This window comes from Zophobas morio, unplaced genomic scaffold (genome assembly GCF_036711695.1).
Source record: "Zophobas morio isolate AGI-343-1 ecotype UQ-CSIRO unplaced genomic scaffold, CSIRO_AGI_Zmor_V1 ptg000017l, whole genome shotgun sequence".
Classification (NCBI taxonomy): Eukaryota; Metazoa; Arthropoda; class Insecta; order Coleoptera; family Tenebrionidae; genus Zophobas; species Zophobas morio.
This window is the reverse complement of record NW_026972122.1, coordinates 7,200,225-7,220,056: the sequence shown is the minus strand read 5'-3', so window position 1 is coordinate 7,220,056 and position 19,832 is coordinate 7,200,225. Positions and strand designations below refer to the sequence as shown.

General features: G+C 31.1%; 1 protein-coding gene across 3 annotated transcripts in view; it reads left to right on the top strand.

Moving 5' to 3' along the window:
• LOC135130455 (protein vestigial) overlaps positions 1–19,832 on the top strand; it is a 135,059-nt gene that overhangs the window by 66,957 nt on the left and 48,270 nt on the right. For all 3 annotated transcript variants that reach the window (XM_064057841.1, XM_064057839.1, XM_064057838.1), the window contains exon 3: positions 16,523–16,690. In XM_064057841.1, coding sequence (XP_063913911.1) covers positions 16,523–16,690 — 168 coding nt within the window. The remainder of the gene's footprint in view (positions 1–16,522; positions 16,691–19,832) is intronic.

Below are 19,832 nucleotides of genomic sequence, written 5' to 3'. Positions count from 1 at the left end.
CGCCCACCCACCCGCTTTCATTTTGATGATTAATTTTATATCTAACCAGAATGAAAAGTGGATCTCATACTGAACAAAAATAAAATCGTTGGATTGAGAACAGTCCGGTGTGGCAAATTGCATACACTCTAAAAAAAGAAAGGGTGAGGGCGGGGGGCTAGTATTTGTTAAGATAACACTGGAGTACTCACTGGAATGAAAATGGGGTGGATGGGCGGAGCTATTGCTTGTTTATAAAAGACTCTGTAAGAAAAAGTTAAACTTAGCCCCGCCCACCCACCCGTTTAGATAAGTTAAACATTTTCTATGGATTGCAATAACCGGATCACAATGACTTTTTTATTGCTTCGACTTCCGCTTATTAAATTAAACATTGAATTTTATTTTGATTTGTGATGTCTAGATCTAAGGGAGGCTCATTCTCCTCTGGCCTACCCCTAGCTACGGCATTGTCTAGGGGTCATGAAACGTCGAGAATATATGAAATTACCAATTCACCCGTTGGACTCGATTACTAAATTCCTTAGCTTACGCTCAATAAGTAAAAATGGCCTCAAGTATTAATTTGAAGTGTTTACATTTATACATCGAAAGAATGTCACGTAGAAATTAGTTTGATTTGAATGAGTTTGTCGCCTCAAAACACATGATTAAAATAATTATTAATTAAGCCTCAATCGAACAAAACGTTCTGAATATTAGTATTATTCTTATTCTTATTTAATCATTATTAAATAAAGACGTGCGTATTCTCACATTTTCAAAAAAATGGGGTAACTCGTTCTTAACTTAATCAATAAAAATTAGAGAGTGATTAATTTTATTAAATTTATTTTATCTAATGAAAAAAAGGGTGCAGGGTGCAGTTTCTAATTTAATTAATAAAATAAACTGACTTCTTCATTCATCATTTCATTTTGAGATTCAAAATTAAATTGCAAAATGTTATCTGGTTTTGATTTTTTTTTCCAAAAATCTGGATGCTTGGGGTAAAAACTCAACACGTATTCATAAACTACACATGCAGGAGTATGCTATTTGATACAATTTAAAACACATTTACTAAGTACAATTTTAAGATGTAATCACACTGTTGGTGGGGATGAAAAATTTGACAACAATTGGTCCGGTAGTTTCGGAGATTATCAGTCTAACAAAAATCCGCACGAACGGCGGACAAACAGACAGACAGACAAACGAAAACGGGGATCTCTTTTTTCATACTCTTGAGGTCATGAGTTTATGACCCATTGAGAAAATATGAAAGTAACCAGTCACCCGGTGGACTCGATTAAAATACTTCCTTGGCCTACACTCGGGCAGTAAAAAGTTGTATACTTATTTTTTTTGATATTTTTTTTATTTCAGCAGTAATGAAATTTAAATCTAAAACCTACGCTAGAGGTGCAATATATCTTTGTGAATATGGGGTTGTTCTAGCCAGTACAAGAGTTGCCAGAAAGGTCATGATTTTTAAAATACACAAAAAAAATCGGTCGCTAGTTCTTAGGATATTAGTTAGTTTATCTTTGTTACTTTCAGTTTGTAATTCTATTAGTTTGAAAATATGGTCAGTCGAATTTTATACGTGTTATTTGGTGATATATTCTCAGTACATGATTAACTTGGATTGTCCATATTCATACATCGAAAGAATGCGGCGATTAAGCATATAACCGACTAAAATTGTTAATTAGATTAGAGGATACGTAAATGTTATTATGATTAGGGTATAGACGGTCGCAACATTACTGTATTCTCAAATTTTAGAGAAAGAATGACGTTCCTAAATTGATTAGTAAAAAATAATATTACCCATGAACCCTTGCGTCAATCGAACCAGCGTTAGTAATTCAACACTTTTACGGAGTTTGCCTCATGTCATTGTTTTTTACCAAGTGATGGTGCAATTTCGATTTTTTTTTGTGAAAATCTTGATCCCTATAGGGTAAAAAATCAAGGCGTATTCATAAACCACATAAGTATAGCAGTATGTTGTTTCATAATATTGAAATGACGTTCACTAAAAAAAAAGTTGAGGGGAGTTCATCAAATTTTGGTTAGCGTTTTATCATCTGCACGATACTCGTCACACATACATAAAATCTGGTCCGGTAGTTTCGGAAATTATCTGGCTAAAATAGACATAGTCAGCCAACAAACAGACGGAATCTCGGGACCTACTTTTTCGCGCTTATTATTTCACTTTTATTATTACTCTTATTATTTTAGCGTATAATGGTTTTACTGTTTTTAATTTATCTAAGAAATTGAACTTATTAAAATTTTTTAGTATATCGTATTTGTGTATCATCTCCAAAAAAATGGGTGACAACATTTGAACAAACTATTAAATTATTATTAAAAAATATGTACGAGTATGCTTTGAAGTAGAGCCTGCTGGTATTTTACTAACAATGTAGTTGTGATCTAATAATTTTTTTTGTTATTTCTAAAACGACTCATATTTTTAAAATTCATGCACGATAATAACGTTTAATAACAGAGCTTGTATAGCATGAAGTAAAATTAAAATGTTGATCCTGCGAAAAATTAATAAAGAAGTCTTTAAAGGCGAGGGAAATTCTTTCCAAATAACCAAACTAAGTTTTTCATCTCTTCCTTGCCTGCTTCTTCTCGACTTTACAGCTTTTTATGTTGTCCTTTTTTTATTTTGTTACTTCCTGAGCGTAAGCTAAGGAACTATAGCAATCGAGTCTATCGGAAGAATGGCCACTTTTTATATTTTCATGACGTTTCATGATCCTTAAAGTAAGAAAAAAGTAGTCTCGTCTATCGTCTGTATCAATTTTTATTAACAACTAATCTGTGAAACTACTGGATCGACTGTTGTCAAATTTTATATGTATGTTAGGAATTTCATGTAGATGGTAAAACGCTAATCAAAATTTGGGTAATCGTCCCCACCAACAATTTGATGACGTCTTTTAAAAAAATTCTATTTTAAAATGACTTAAATGTCATACAATAATATACTCCTATTCTTGTAGTGTACCAATCCGCTTTGACTTTTTCCCTAAACAGCCAAATGTTTATAAAAAATTAACACAGAATAATAAACATTTTACCATTTATATAGGATGTCAACGTCCATGGCCAAGTGGGTTACACGTTCAATGCCAATCTTGGCCGTTTTCTTCTCTCCTGCTTAGAAAATATGTATATGACGTTATTACAAATTTTAATTGCTCAAATTAAGAACGAGTCCTCCCATTTTTTCGAAAATCTGAGAATATAAACACTTCAAGTTAAAGCTTGTTTTTATTGCTGAAAGGCCATTTTCCCGTTGGTTATCAGCTTTAAATATTGTTAGAGCCTCTGGCGGGGACCTGTTTCACCCCTCCCCACCCGTAAGGGTGGGAGCCAGAGCCACCCCCACCTTGGAACACAGGGTAGGATTCATTCTTAATTCTTAACTCATTCATACACATTCAATTCACAACTCTCAATTCGTAACTAACATTCAACTATTTCGACCGCACGGTCACATAATATTCTATTCTTATCATTCTTATTTATCCTAACACTTGTCACTAGCAATATATATTTATCTTACTGTTCGCTGGTCTTATTCATTTATACAAACTTTCGACATGGTCCTTCGAGCCGGATTAGCGACAGAATAACAGTGGTAGTGATAAGTGTAATTCTCAATATATCATTCATCGGCTGGAATTCAGCAAAGTAGTTATCAAAACATCACCCAGAAATCATCCGCGCAGTGTTCAACTATCGGTGACGACCGCGAGTGCTGTGCAAAATCCTCAAGTATCATTCAGCGTCAGCCAAGATAATTCTATCCAGGAATCCAGGATTCCAGGTAAGCTTTAATTCTGTTTGGTTGGTGTAATACATTATTCTCGTACTCAAGATGGTGGTAATCCAAGACAATACTTTTGTTAAATTTTCAATTCTTCTCAGCAAAATAGATTCACATTCTAATTTTATATCAAATGTTGCAAATCATCAAAAAAGAGGCCACTTAAAGCGTCGATATGAAGACGTACAGCGAATTTATTCAGAATTACAAATGCTGGTAGTTCAGCAAAAATCCGAAACAATGGTAGTCCCGAATGACACGAGTAACACGGAAACGATCAAGCCTATAATTTATAATATCCGAGACGTGCTAAATTATATTCAAAAAATATCCGAATTATATAATGTTCTCATTGAAAAAACTAATCCATTGTGTACTTTCTCGAATTCATGTAAGATAAACACTAACGTACCAACCACGGATCTGGAAAAAGCTTGTCAAAACTTAAAGCCTTTAAAGGTACACAAATTAAGAAATGGAGAACCCATCAAAATTCACAAAACCCATTTCAATGCTCTACGTAAATTGCGGTTCACTATTGGTAAAAAATCTCCTCTTGATTCCGTTATTTCAAAAACTCCTAGTGAAATATCAAATCGTTCAAATTTTCCAAATTCAACACCCAATGAAGAGAAAAATAATCTTTTTAATGATTGTTACAACTCCGAAGGCGTATCTCAAATTAATTTAGATAAAACTTCTAATGCAGAGTCATCTACCGCACTAGACAAAGTAAAAAGTCCTCCAGTTAATTCAAAAAACTGTGGCTCATTGTTAGTCTGTAACCAATTTAAAATTAGGTCGCTATATTTATGTGAATCCGTAGACTCAAATATTAAAGACAACACGTCAAACGTAGCAATACTCGACAAGAAAAAACATTCCGAAAATGCCATACCCAAAATAATAAGTCATTTCAGTAAAAACCCACCGGTGCTTCAAAATACCGCGCTGGGGTTGATTCTTAGCGGCAGTTTTGCATATTTAAAAAATAATACTTCCCATCATCACAAAATTAGTTCAGCCCAAATTATTTCTCGGTTCTTGGAAGCTGAAACCGTCAAAACCGGAAGCAGGTCATTAAGCAAAGGGTTTAAAAGCGATCTTTGTGCAACCCCTTTTCAGTATACTACCACAGGCCATTCACCCGATGGCCATTTCATGGTCAAACACCCCTTTTCGGAAATTCAGCCGCGGTTAGAGAATTTTGCACAAATGCACCCAAAGTGGCTATTATCAGTCGAGAGGAAGTTGGGGCATTCCACAGTCCCTTATTTCGAAAATCTACCTAAATTAAGAAATTCCCCAGAACTCGCTCTCCAACTGCTATTGTTAGCAGAGGGGCGTAATCATAAACGTAACGAGGGTTTTATTGTCTCTCAAAGGAAGTACCTAGACCTTGTACACCTGAACGTACTTAACGAAAATTCGTTAAATAATTCCATTTACCTGCAACACAATTATGTTTTAAATCTTTACATTTCTGCCACTAAACTCTGCGTGGTTGTTGACCGTTTAAATCTTAGTTCAAAGAGTTTATATATGAATAGCCGGAAGTATAACGAAATTACTGATAAAAACCATCTTGAGGGCGAGGGCGTGTATGCGCTCGTTGTCAGAGTTAAAGCCGTCCTGAATTCGCGCCTTTCGAAGCCTCTGTCCAGCGACCGCAATAATTTGGTCGCATTTATACCTGGCCAATGCCTCTTTCGGCCAGCCATCAACAGGTCCCTCAGGAAACCACCACGCCGTCGTTCCCATCAACAGGCCATCCCTTGGCACCTCATCCACGCTTACCATCAACACTTCTGGAAGTCGTGGTACCTCGAATATTTGACCACACTGAAAGGCAGGTTAGGGTGGCAAAGGCCATCTTCCAACGTTCCAGGAATGGCAAGATGGGTCCTCGTGAAGGAGGAGAAATTTCCGCGTCTACAGTGGCGGTTAGGACGCGGCCGCGCGGCCCTCCAACATCATTTTGGAAAGGAAGTGGTGGTGTGCGTAGTGTCGGTGAAGTGCAAAAGATAATTTCGCAATCGCATGCATTATCATTCTATTTAACCATATTGCATACATCTTGTCAATTTGTTATATGCATCTCCTTGTTGATTTATTTTACCATGTTCTATGTATTCATATTTGTACCATTGTTATATTCATTCGCCATATTATTTACTCGTCGTATTATTCATTGATTTGGTACATTATAATTGTTGTAAATTTATTTTTAGGTATATTGTAAATAATGTGTATTCGCTGATATTGTACCAATGTAATTTGTCTTAGATATCTTTTTTTTAAAGTTTAATGGATTTCTTCAGGTTTCATTGCTTTCTGTAACAATGTCCACCCAATTCATGTAATTTCATCTGTATTTAACATTACTAAATCATGTTTTCATTCTAATGTTCTATATAGTTTATTTTTGGTCTTAAAACAATGTAATTGTTTCAAGGCGGGGGGTATGTTAGAGCCTCTGGCGGGGACCTGTTTCACCCCTCCCCACCCGTAAGGGTGGGAGCCAGAGCCACCCCCACCTTGGAACACAGGGTAGGATTCATTCTTAATTCTTAACTCATTCATACACATTCAATTCACAACTCTCAATTCGTAACTAACATTCAACTATTTCGACCGCACGGTCACATAATATTCTATTCTTATCATTCTTATTTATCCTAACACTTGTCACTATCAATATACATTTATCTTACTGTTCGCTGGTCTTTATTCATTTATACAAACTTCGACAAATATATTTTCCATTATTTGTGTTTTATAGAGGATATCACAAAACAGACATAGCCAAAACTAATTTTATAATTTTTCAAAGAACCGGGATTTGTTGGACTTGTATTTCAGGTGTGAGGCAAGTTATGTTGAAACAAATTTCGACCAAGTTTTTGTTCGTTAGTATTGATAGAAGGGAATTAATTGTTTTTAAATAGGTAAATTAACAAAGTTTCAGCCTCATCAAAAAGAGCTACTGTCTCAGTATCTTGTTCTTTTTTTATTTCTACATATAGACTGTTGTTTCCTCCTCATTTTTTGAGGACTTTTTTTCTGCGATGATTCTATTCTGGTCATTTTCATTTCAAATTTTATTTAAAATATTATTGTTTTAAGATTTGAAGTTTCAATTCTAAAATTACTAAAGACATGACCTGAAGTGAACTAATGTTTTTAAAATGATAATAAATTTGCATCCAACATCCACAAATAAAGGATCTACTTGAAACTTAGCAATCACTTGCTTTCCAACATATATATTTTTAGCAGCCCAAAAGATAGACAGCAAAGGGTTAAAATTATGTGCCATATAAAAATAAATGAGCAATTGCAACTGAATAATCGTTGTTTTCGAAAATGTGTAAGAAAAATTTGTTCAACATTTTACATCTGATCTTAAAACCTATGCCACCAATTGCGCCATAATTTTGCATAAGCTTTACGGTTATTGTGCATTATGACGTCATTAGTGTTACTTATATGATCATGATTAAATAAATGTTATCGTGATCTTAAAAATTATTATTATACGTTTAAACTTTTAAAAATGCGTCTTGTATACAGAGAAAGTTTTCGTGTAAATAATAACTTTAGAGATATTTTTCTACTAATTGACACATTAATCATTTTACTTCTTCTATGTTTATCTGAAATTAATATCTTCCCAAATGCACTTTGGGTTTGGAATTTTCTTCATAATTGGCAGGACATGCTAACACAAACTTTGACCTTTGTGCTACCTTTGGCATGTTTGTTATATGACTGAGTGTTGGTTTCGAAACCTAATGGTCTACATAATACGTTTAAACCATTTATAGCATTTTTCATTTAACTGACAAAGTAAAACTTCCCATTGATTGTATTGATATAACTAGGGCGACTATATAAGGGGTAGAATATGGGTGGCAATAAAAATGTGTCTTAATTTTCACTGAAAGTGTAAATTGGTATATCGGATGTAGAGCCATTTTTTTGAACACAAAGATTTTACATACAAAAACAAAATTTTGGCTAGATACCTACTCGTAAAAAAATTGTAGAGAAATATTATGCTATAGAGGAGAAAGTTAACTGGATAAAATAGCTCTACGGTGGCTCCGGTAAATTTCAAGAACTTTCAGCACTTTACCGGAACCGAAAAATTCCAAGACTATCAACAATCAAAAGATACAATTCGCCGGCGCGATCACCCGATTTGGTGCCGAGTGATTTTTTGTGGAGCCACTTGCAAAACCAATGACTTACAACGACGTCGAAGATTTAAAAGCGGCAGTTACTGAAGAAAGTGTTCGACTCAGTTGTTACCAATTAGCGGCGACGCGAAGAAACTTTTATGATAGATTAGGATTTTGTTTATCTGCTAATGCTGATGTGTTTGAATATTTAATCTAAATGTAATGATTGTGGTTTCAAATAAAGTATCCATTAAAGTTTGTTTTGAATCCAAAATCAGAGCAATTAATTTAAACTAAACAGCCAAAATGTCAAACTAATGAATTTTATTTGATTGACACGTCTCACGATTAGTATTATTATTTGATCACAAATCATGAATTTATATGATGATGATTTATAATTATTATTGTTATTGTGTGTAAAATGCCCGTTCAAAAAACTATTCTATGCCCACTATGTATTGGGAAATAAATTTTGTTCATTTGTTTTCGAGATTCAAGGACAACTTGATTTTTCTTTTAAATGACACTACCATATAATGAATGCACTTTTGAACAGAGCTTTTTTTCTGAATTCACTGATATAGTACAATCATACTTTCTTTCTGACTGAAATAGCAAAATAATTTATTAAAAAATAATTAATTAAATAAATTATTATTATTAATTTTTAATTAACTGAGAGTGGGTGCATTCTCTAACCGCTTATAAGCAAGAATATCTGACCAAATACTCTGATTTGCAAATTCAACAAAGGGAAATCTTCTCCCTTCAGTATCTGAGGAAGTTGTTTATGATTTGATAAATTTCTTTGTTTTCATTGCAATGAATTAGATTTATTTTTTTGACATATGAGGAATTTAGGCAACCAGTTATATGGATGCGTCTGGTATCTGTCGTGAATCATTGTGCATTTAGTAACATTCGCATAAAGTGATAGGCGGCACACATCCTTGACCTATTTCGACCCCACAGTCATTTATAGAAACCCTGTACTTATACTCTTATTGTTGTATTTTTGTTTAATTTTTTACCTGTTCTGGTATTTTGCACGTTTACAAAACAAAAACATGGTAGTTAATTTTTCACACTAGCAGATTTTCATAAAGAAAATATAAATTTTCGTCCATTTTCTTGAATGACAGGTGTACAATAAAAATATATTTGGAACAGCTGGTATAATTCAGTTGTTTACGGCTCACTAAGAGTGTAGAAAGGGTCGTGTCGAAAATTCACGGTTATTAAAATGACATTTAACACGAAAATAATGTTACGTTAGAAAACATTTTGTCATTTTAACGCAAGAAGATAGTTTTTTTGCTGACTCATCTATATGCCATTTCCAGTTTAAATTATTATCTAAGATAATCTCCGAAAGTTTAACATGGTTACCATTTATATATGAAGCTTTAGATAACAAGGTTAATTCTTGAGTTTTATTTATATTCACCTTTAATAAAGAATTAGACTGATACCATTTTTCTACTGAAGTAATGATTCGGTCGACGTTAGTGCCGATTTCATTATGGCCTGTATTTTCACTTATAAAAGTAACATCATCTGCATACATAATTACACTATCCGGGGAGAAGAAGCAGAAAATATCGTTCACATAAAGGATAAATAAAAGTGGCCCAAGAATAAAGTCTTGAGGCACACCATTTCACGGGTTATCGAATGCGTGTGATTTATAGTGACGTAATGTTTTCTTCCATTTAAATACGTCTTGATTAGGTTTAATCCTATTTCTCTTATCCCATAATGTTCAAGTTTCTTTGACAACAGTGAGCGAGAAACGCAGTCAAATGCTTTACTTAAGTCCAGTAGCGTAATGGTTGTAAATGAACTATTTTCAAATCCGTTAACTGTGTTTCTCACTACCTCATAGACAGCATCTATCGTGCCTAGATTACTTCGAAATCCAAATTGCGATTTCTGAAAGAAAGAAAATTTTTCAAAAAATGCGTCTGAGACGGAACGCATATTCTTTGAGTTATCATTATACCAATTTAGACTGTGATTTTTTAATGTATGCTTTTTCAATGGCATTATTTTGTCTATCGGAATGTTATATATTTAGTATAGTCCAGTCAATTATGGCAAAGGTCTTACAATTTTTTTACAGTCTGTTGTATAATTTTCCTTCTAATAAAAATTGTGCTTTTATTTTTGGGAATGTTTACCTTAATACTGATGACTGTCCACTATGATCCGTGAGACCGGGGATCAACCACATTTCTCTTGTATAAAGGGTTTACCAAATTGAGAGAGAAATAGTGACCCTAATTCCAAACGAGTCAATAAGACAGCTAAACTTAGTCAAGAATTCAGAACTTTTCTCAAAATGAATGTTATAACCCTTTTATTTTGGTCCGAAACAGCATTTAGAAGCTCTTCAAATTTGTCTCGAAATATTTGACCATTACCCAGACATGATCTATATACTGCAATAACTAAGATCTTCTATGATATTAATTCAACTCCATAGAATTCAGCATTAACCTCATTAGAAAATATTTCCAAATGTACCGTTCTGTATCTAAGTGACTCTTATTTAGATTACATACACCAGCATGATTGATTTTGTTCGTTAAACACTGAATATTTATATGAAATATAATTAATTTATCATTTTTGCTAATATGATCTGCAAACCTTATCATTTGTTGATTGTCTTTGATGTTATTTTCGGAAAAAACTTCTTTTTAACAGGCCATACATCGAAATTCGTGACTTCCTGATAACGGTCGAGGAGAACAGCTATTTACTTTGAAGGATGTGCTGAACTGACTTTTATTCCATACGTCACCGCAAAATTTTATGTCCTGAAAAGATTCCTGTAGAACTACCAGCAGATTTTCTGAAGTCATATTTGGTCCACAGCAGGACACATGTAAGAATGCTGATTTCGGTACTGTTTTGAACGTGGTACTGGTATTTTTGTCATTGCCAATGGCAGCTCCACCATATGTTAATGGGATGTTATTTTCTACAGGCGTTTTATTTTGTTTATCATTAAATCTTGGATTTTCGGAATTCCCACCTTTTTGTTTGTTATGAATGTTTTTCTGCCCAGGTTAAAATTCTTCAGAAACGTCACTTTTAAAGCGTTTTCTTGTAGATTTAAGCCAATCAGACACCGTACAAGAGCAACGAAACCATCAAATTTTAGCTAGAAATCGTATGTTGGTCGAATTTTATGAAGTCTGAACTATATTTCTACATTTTCTGACGAAAATTTTGAAAAATGGTTCAAAGAACAGTTCATACCAAGGGTGCGGGAACCTTCTCTTATTGTGATAGAAATTGGAAATTATTATTCTTGTTTTCAACATGTGTCTTCTGGAGTTCCACAAGGGTCTATATTGGGACCATTACTGTTCTGTATTTTTATTAATGATGTTGGTTTCAAGTTTCAATTTTAATACTACTCTCTTTTTGCTGATGACTTAAAAATTTATACTTCTGTTATAAGCTCCAATGAAGTTGTTTGCGTACAATCTGATATAAATAAATTGAGTAATTGGTGTATTGCAAATAAGATGACTCCTAATGTTACAAAATGTAATGTATTTCATGTCAGATCTGTTCTAGAGTATGGTTCTATTGTCTGGTCCCATTACTATATAAGTCATATAGCTAGGCCAGAATCTGTTCAAAGAAAATTCATTAGCTATCTGCTATGGAAGTTACCACATCTTCTGTTATCAGTTATAATGCGTTGTTTGAAGCAAGAATGCAGTTTTCAGCTGTTTGTTTTATTTTTAATATTCTCTCCAATAATATTGAAGCGCCTGATATTCTAAATCTATTGCCTTTTATGTTCCAACTTATCCTGTTAGAAATGTTGCAATCTTTTAATATTGATCCATCTAGATGTACCTGATATGTCCATTAAATAATATTATTTTAACATGTAATAAGAAAGGTATTGTGATAAGCTGGACTTTTTTTGGTATCAATCTTTAAGGGTCCACAGTCTCCACAGTCGTCGCTCGCAAAATCAGTTCCAGTGAGGAGAATTATTTTTTGTAACTATGCAACCCAAAGTACCGACCCATCGCAGATAGCGACCCAAAAACACGAGAGATTATGGTCACTGTAGGGAGTCCGTCATTTATTAGCTTATTTATTTTCAAATGAAGGGTACAGGGAAATAACCATCGAAATCCATTTGTATGTATTTTGAAAGAAATTGAGTTGAAAGTTTAAAATGCTGGGGAAATAGATTGAGAAACCCACAAGGTTCAGTCTAATACAACTTTTTATTTTCTTTATAATGTTTTAAAAATATATAAAATAAACTGTTTATGTTCAAATATAACAGCAAAAAAAAATTGGTGGAAAGTTGTTTCGACAGAACTTCCCTCGCACCTAAAATACAATGAAACATATCCAGCATCTTCGGGTTAAATTTTTACTTTAGGTACACAATTTTGCAAGGACACGTAAATCAATGTGGATTAGACTAAAAATTAACAGTATTCCCAAAATTTCTGGGAAAATGGAGTGAGTCGTTCCTGATTTAATCAACAGAATAAATTGACTCATTCATTAATTTTTTTGAGCCACCTAGGTATATAAACAAATCTAAAAAATATGAATGCAATGATAAATTACAAGTAAAAACTCATCATATTTTGCGCATTTTCAGTAGAATTTATTCGGCAAAATTTTGAGACGACGTTATCAATTTTTTAATAACATAATCCTGAACTTGTGGTTTATAAATACATTGTTGAGATTTTTCGACTTTTCGGTTTTTCGATTTTTCAACTTTTGATGTTGAATTGTTCAATATTTCAATTTTTGACATTTTCAATTTTTCCATTCTTCAAATTTTCGATTTCTCAATTGTCCGATGTTTCACTAATACGATTTCGCAATTTTTCAACTTTTCGATATTTTAATTTTTCAATTTTTAAAATACTAGGTTTTTCGATTTCTCGAGTTTTCAGTTCTTCTATGCATATTTCAGTTTTTCAATTCTCGGAATTTATTAAATTTCTGATTTTCCATTTTTTTTTAATTTTTCGATTTTCCAGTTTTTCGATGTTTCTATTTTTCTATTATTATAGGAGTGTTCAGTTTCTCGATTTCTAAATTTTAGATTTTCCAATTTTTATTTTTTTTATTTTTTCATGTTTGGACTATTTATTATTGCTAAAAATAAAAGTAAAAAATAACTACAAAAATTGTGACTAAAAATATGTAAAAATTAATAGAAAATAGAACACATTGCTGCAGAAACATAAAAATAACTGTACTTTCCACTATATAGTTAATATGTTGTCATTATTTTTATTAATTCTAATTTTTTAAATCAGGTTCTTTACCGTAAATAAATCAAATCAAATCAAATAACGCAAGTTATCATAGTAGACTTGAGGTGTCAATTTATTTGTAGGAAGAAATTCCTCGAAAAAGTTGGACAAAGACAAAAATGATAGCATATTTAAATAAAAATGAGATTGATTATCCACCCAAGGCCATGAAAGACCAAATCTAGGGAATATTGGCTAACAAACAACCCCAAAAACTTATAATTTAGATTTATACGCCCAACATCATGGGCATTGGGTATTGAGAATAAAAAAAAAATATGAAAAGATCATTCCAAGAACCAGCTCTTTTCCTAATGATGTTTGTGAAACTTGGCAAAATGTGATTGATCAAGTTCCGACTGTGCATTGGAACAATAATGTTAAAGATTTTGATAAAATAATAAATCGCGCTTGGGAAAATGAAAAAATTTTAGATATTTCAAAACAGAATGAAATTATTATTAATGTTAATAATTCGGATGATAGTAAGAGTGGAAGTGAGGATGATAACAGTAGCTTGAAGATTTAGATGTCGATATGTCATAACTTGAAACCTTTTCTTATTAAAGCTTTCGTTTTTCGTTTTTTAATGAAGTCCAATTAATTAACTAATTAAATGGTGTAGTTTTAAAAAAATGAAAGTCAAAATTTACCATTTTTTTAGTTGATGGGCAACATATTCGTAACATATAAGAAATCACCTACGAAAAGTTACTGTAAATTGTACATAGAGTAATAAACTGTTATTATTATGATATTTTAAATAAAAAAAATCTAACATACATTAGTAAAACGAAGAAAATTGGAAAACTAATAATGTATAAAAGAAACAAAAACTGCTTTGAGAATATTTCTTTTTGTATTAAAACTTTTGAGACATTTGTAACTCGTCCTAATATTTTATTGACTGCAATAGGGGAGTTGCATTTTTAAATTTACCTTCCTTCATTTCATTTTCCTTTTACGATTAAATTTAACATGCAGGTTATAACTGCCTACAACCACATTTCCTTTAAAGCTACTTAGATGCAACATTGGGGAAATGTTTTCAAACATATTAAAAAAGTTTTACAAAGTTAAACAAGTGTTTTCAAAAAAAGTGACTACTCACCGTTGTCCTGAAAATTATGAACAAATGACATTCTTTCCCATGGTTCGGTAAAAACATGCCCGTTAGCTCGGTTTAATATATCACAGAGATCCTGGAGCGTTATTTTTAATAGACGGGAATAAAAGAAAATTTATTAACTCACTCTCCTATTTTCAGTTTTTAGAGAGCTGAAACGCAAACTAATGTTCCTATTAAGTTTCAACGGCGTCGCCTTAACATTGTAAATCAAAATTTCCCATTTCATTAGTAAATTATGTAATAATAATATTAATATATACAAAGAATATATTTACGTGAAATCGGAAACCGTATTTAGACAACATCTGACAAAATATTTCTGGTTGTTTTGGTAGTGAAATATTTATGGAATTTTAAAAAGAATCACAAAACCGCATCCGTCGATTGCTAAGTAGGAACCTACACTCAGCGAATTGACTCAAGTTACCCACCGTATCCTTTACGATTATTTCCAAACTTTATTGTAAGTTAATAATGGTAATTAATAGTAACGGTACAGAGGTGATGACACGCGGATTTGCGGCAGCTTTGCGTGCTTGTCTTCACACTATCCAAATGAGATCTATTTATAATGGAATTTTTTTCAAAACCACTTCACTCGTTTTTGGGAAATAAATGGCCTTCTGTGACATTTATGTAAAGTTCTTTCTATTTTTAACAAAATGGTCTCGAGATCAGCCTGATAAGCCCGAATATATAAAGACACTTAATTCGGACTCACAAAAATACCGCTAAGAGCTATCTTCTCCTTATCTTTTTAACAGGTCACTAATCTTTAACATTTTAAATCAAATAAAATTTCTTGTTGTTTGGATCATCGCGGCAGTCTTTCTGTTTTTTATCTTCCTCATTTGAATAATCACTCTTTAAAGAAAGAAATATCAGCGTGTAATGATGATTTGTCTGCAGCGGTTTAAAGTTTCGGGAACTTTGTCAAAATTGAACCAATTTCGCTGCGATTATGCGAGCGCATTCTTCGACATTAATTAGTTCAGAAGAAAATGTTAAGCAAAAACCGCGACTGGAAGTTGGTCAACCTTGAACATAAACCAGAACAATGGCGGTACGGTTTTTGCAGCAGTGACTTTACTCGAAACTACCAATGGTCGCGGTTCCAGGTACAATATTAAAGAACCATTCCGACGGGCGCAAATTATTGCATTATTGATAAGAAATTTTAAAAGGGGTTCAGCGAAAGATAGTCATAGAGATTTAGTAGAAACAGAGTGCGTGTTTTTTGGGTGAGTTCATTCGTGGTTTGAGTACTCTGTTTGGAATTCCAATGGTACCATATAGATTCGAATTTTGATGTCTATTGTTCGGTTCGCAAAAAGTGATATCTTTTTCAGCAGGATAGTGAACGTTTGATAGTAGTTGGTTTGAGTTCACACTTCTGGTACTTAAGGTTAGTACTCATTAGAAAATTCATTTTGGTGTGAACTAACCTATTAGTTAGTTGTAATTTGACGGAAAGACACCATCGTGGGCGAGCTAACGTCCTCAATTATTATATGGTCTGTGACAACCGCCGCGGTAATTATGCAAGTTAATTAAAATTCTTTTGGTAATTTTTTCCATCATTTAAATCACTACCGTGTACCAAGACATATAAAAATCCGCAGACCGCAAAGAATGCTTAAGTGTTAAAAATAAGAATGAAAGAACTGACGTCATGATCGTGGTACTTATTAATGCGACTTGTTGTATATGAATAATTTGACAAGTCTTGAATGAAATTTTCAGTTTTGAAGCGACCGTTACGATTTTGTTTCGTTTAATGCTACACATTGATACATTTTGTGGAATGCAGCGTAGAATTGTAGTAATGGTTCATCACGAAAGAGGCGGTTGTTTGTTAGTCATGCGGTCAGTGTGTAATTATTTCAGGTAATGTTTTATGGGGGATAATTGCTTACATTAAAAATTTATAGTACTTCCGACTTAATAGTAAGTTTTAGCGCTCCGACTGGACGATCTTGTTTCATAATAATTTCAGTACTATTATTATTTCAACTCTATGACTTATCCGGGTCTTTTTTTTCAGATCCTCAGCATGGCGTGGATGATGATGATTCTCAAGATGCTGGAAATTCTCGTGCTCAATACGTTTCGGCAAACTGTGTTGTTTTTACCCATTATCAGGGCGATGCGGCTTCTGTAGTGGACGAACATTTTTCTAGAGCTTTGGATAAAACGTCGGCGCATACAAAAGGTCAGTACCTATATCATACGCTGTTTGGATTCCAAAAATTTTTTTATCCCACGAAGGGGGGGATTATTATTTTCCATTCATTAAAGGTCCTAAAAATTATTAAACTGTAAAAGTGAAAAATTGCATAAATATAAAATTGAAGAATCAGATAATTGTAAATTAGAAATATGTATTAAAAAATTGATAATCGAAATTTTGAGAAATTAAAAAAAAAATTGAAAATTGAAACAATGAAAATCGGATAATTAAAAAATCAAAAACTGAATAATTGAAAAAATGAAAAATTTAAAAAACGAAGAATTATGAAAATAAAAATTAAGAAATCGATTATTAATAACCGAATAAATGAGACATCCAAAAATTATAAAAATATAAAATTGAGAAATCAAAAAAGTGTAAACTCGCAAAATTGAAAAATATCGTACTTCTAAAAACAAAAAATTGTAAAATAATTAAACTGAAAAATGAAAAACTTCAAAATTATAATTGAAATTTTGAACAATCAGAAATCAAAAAAATTGGAAAATTAGAAAATTCCAAAATTAAAAATTGGTTAATTGGATACTCGAAAATTTAATAAGCGGTAAAATGGAAACTTGCAAAATGATTAAACTGAAAAATCGAGGAACTAAAAAATGAAAAATCGAAAAATTGGAAAATTGAAGGATTCTAAAACCGAAAACTTGAAAAATCGATTTGAATAATAATAATATGAAATAATTGGAAAATTAAAAACTTATACAATTGGATTCGAAATTTTGAAATATTGAAAATCAAAAAATTAGAAAACGGAAAAATGGAATTTTGGATACTAGAAAAATCAAAAACTGAAAAATCGAATACTTCTTAAAACGAAAAATTGTAAAATCGGGAAATTGGAAATTCTGATATTGACTAAAAACTTGACTGATTAAAAGCTGGACAATCGAGAACTCGAAAAATTGTAAAAATATGTATTAAACTGAAAAATCAGAAATTTGCAAAATTACGAAACTGAAAAATCGTATAATTTTAAAATTGAAAAGATGCAAAATCACCTAATTGTAAAATAAAACAATTACAGAATTAAAAATAGAAAAATTGTGAAACTATAAAATTGAAAAATCAACAACTTGAAAAATTGAAAATCGAAATTTTGAGAAATTCAATAAGTATTAAAAAATTAAAAAATTGAAACAACGAAATTCGGTTAATTGACAAATCAAAAATTGAATAATTGAAAAAATGAAAGAAATTAAAAAGAAGAATTATATTAGATATTAAAAACTGAAAAATGTATTCATTCAAAACTGGACAATTGAAACCTCCGAAAATGGTTAAAATGTAAATTTGTCAAATAATGAAAATGATAAACCAAAAACTTTACAATTAAAATCTTGAACAATTAAAAATCGAAAAATTGTAAAATTGCAAAATTAAAAATTGGATAATTGTAAACTCGAAAATTTATTAAACTACCAAAAATTAAAACTTGCAAAATTATTAAGCTTAAAAATTGAACAAATGAAAAACGAAGAATCGAAAAAATGAAAAATCGGAGGATTCCAAAATCGAAAAAATGAAAAACCGAGAAATTAGAAAATCTGATACTACAAAAACAAAAATTGAAAAACTAATTCATTAAAAATTGCAAAGTTAAGAACTCAAAGAATTGTAAAAATATAAAACCGAAAATAAAAAAAATTACAGAATTATGAAACTGTATAGTTTTTAAATTGAAAAGTTGGAAAATCAGACAATTGTAAAATAGAAATAGGTATAGCAAAACTGAAAAATCCAAAAATTGCAAAATTGAAAAGCAGAAAATTAGAAAATTGAAACAATGAAATTCAGGTACCTGAAAAATCATAAACTAAAAAATCGGATACCTAAAAATGAAAGATTGTGAAATTATTAAACTGGAAAATTAAAAACATCAAAATTAAAATTGAAATTTTGAATTAATAAAAATGTTAAAAATTGATAAATTGTAAAACTACAAATTTATATAATTGTAAACTCGAAAATATATTAAACTGTAAAAATAAAAAAATGCAAAAATTGAAGAACTGATTCATTAAAAACTGGGCAATTGAGAACTCGAAAAGTAGTAAAATTTTATATTTTTACTGAAAAATGAAAAAATCGTCAAATTAGGAAATTGAAAAAGCTTATAATTTTAAAATTGAAAAGTTGAAAAATCAGACAAACATTAAATAGAAATATAATAAACTTGAAAAACCGAAAAATTGGAAAATTATGAATTTGAAAAATCATAACCTTGAAAAATTAAAATCAGAAAATTGTAAATTGAAAATTTAATTCATTAAAAACCGGACAATTAAGACATCCAAAAATTGTAAATATCTAAAATTGAGAACTCAAAATATGTAGCGTAAAATCGAAAAACTAGAGAATCAGATATCTTTAAAAACGAAAATTTGTAAAATAATTAAAAGATAAATCAAGAACTTGAAAAATTAAAATTGTAATTTTGAACAAATAAAAATCGAAAATTGTAAAAAAATTACAAAAATTAAAAATTATATAATTGTATTAAACTGTAAAACTGGAAACTTGCAAAATTATTAAATGGAAAATTGAACAATTGAAAAATGAAGAATCCAAGGATTTCAAAACCGAAAAATCGAAAATTCGAGAAATTGGAAAATCTGGTACAGAAAAATTAAAAATTGAAATACTGATGCATTAACAATTGGACAATTGAGAACTCGAATAATTGTAAAAATAAAGAGTTGCATAATTACGAAACTGAAAAATCGTATAATTTTAAAACTAAAAATTTGAAAAATCAGACAATTGTAAATTAGATAAAGAAAATTGAAAAATCGAAAAATTAAAAAATTATGAAATAATTGAAAAATCAAAAACTTGGAAAAAAAAATCGAAATTTTGAAATATATGTTGAAAATCGAAAAAATCAGAAAATCAAAACAATGCAGTTCGAAAAATTGAACAACCAAAAACAAGAGAATTAAAATTGAAATTTTGAAATATTGAAACTAAAAAAATTAAAAATTGTAAAATTACAACGAAAAAATTAGAACTGCAAAAATAAAAAAATTGCAAAATTATTAAATTGAAAAATCGAACTAAAAAATGAAAAATCTAAAAAGTGAAAAATTAAAGAATTCCAAAACCG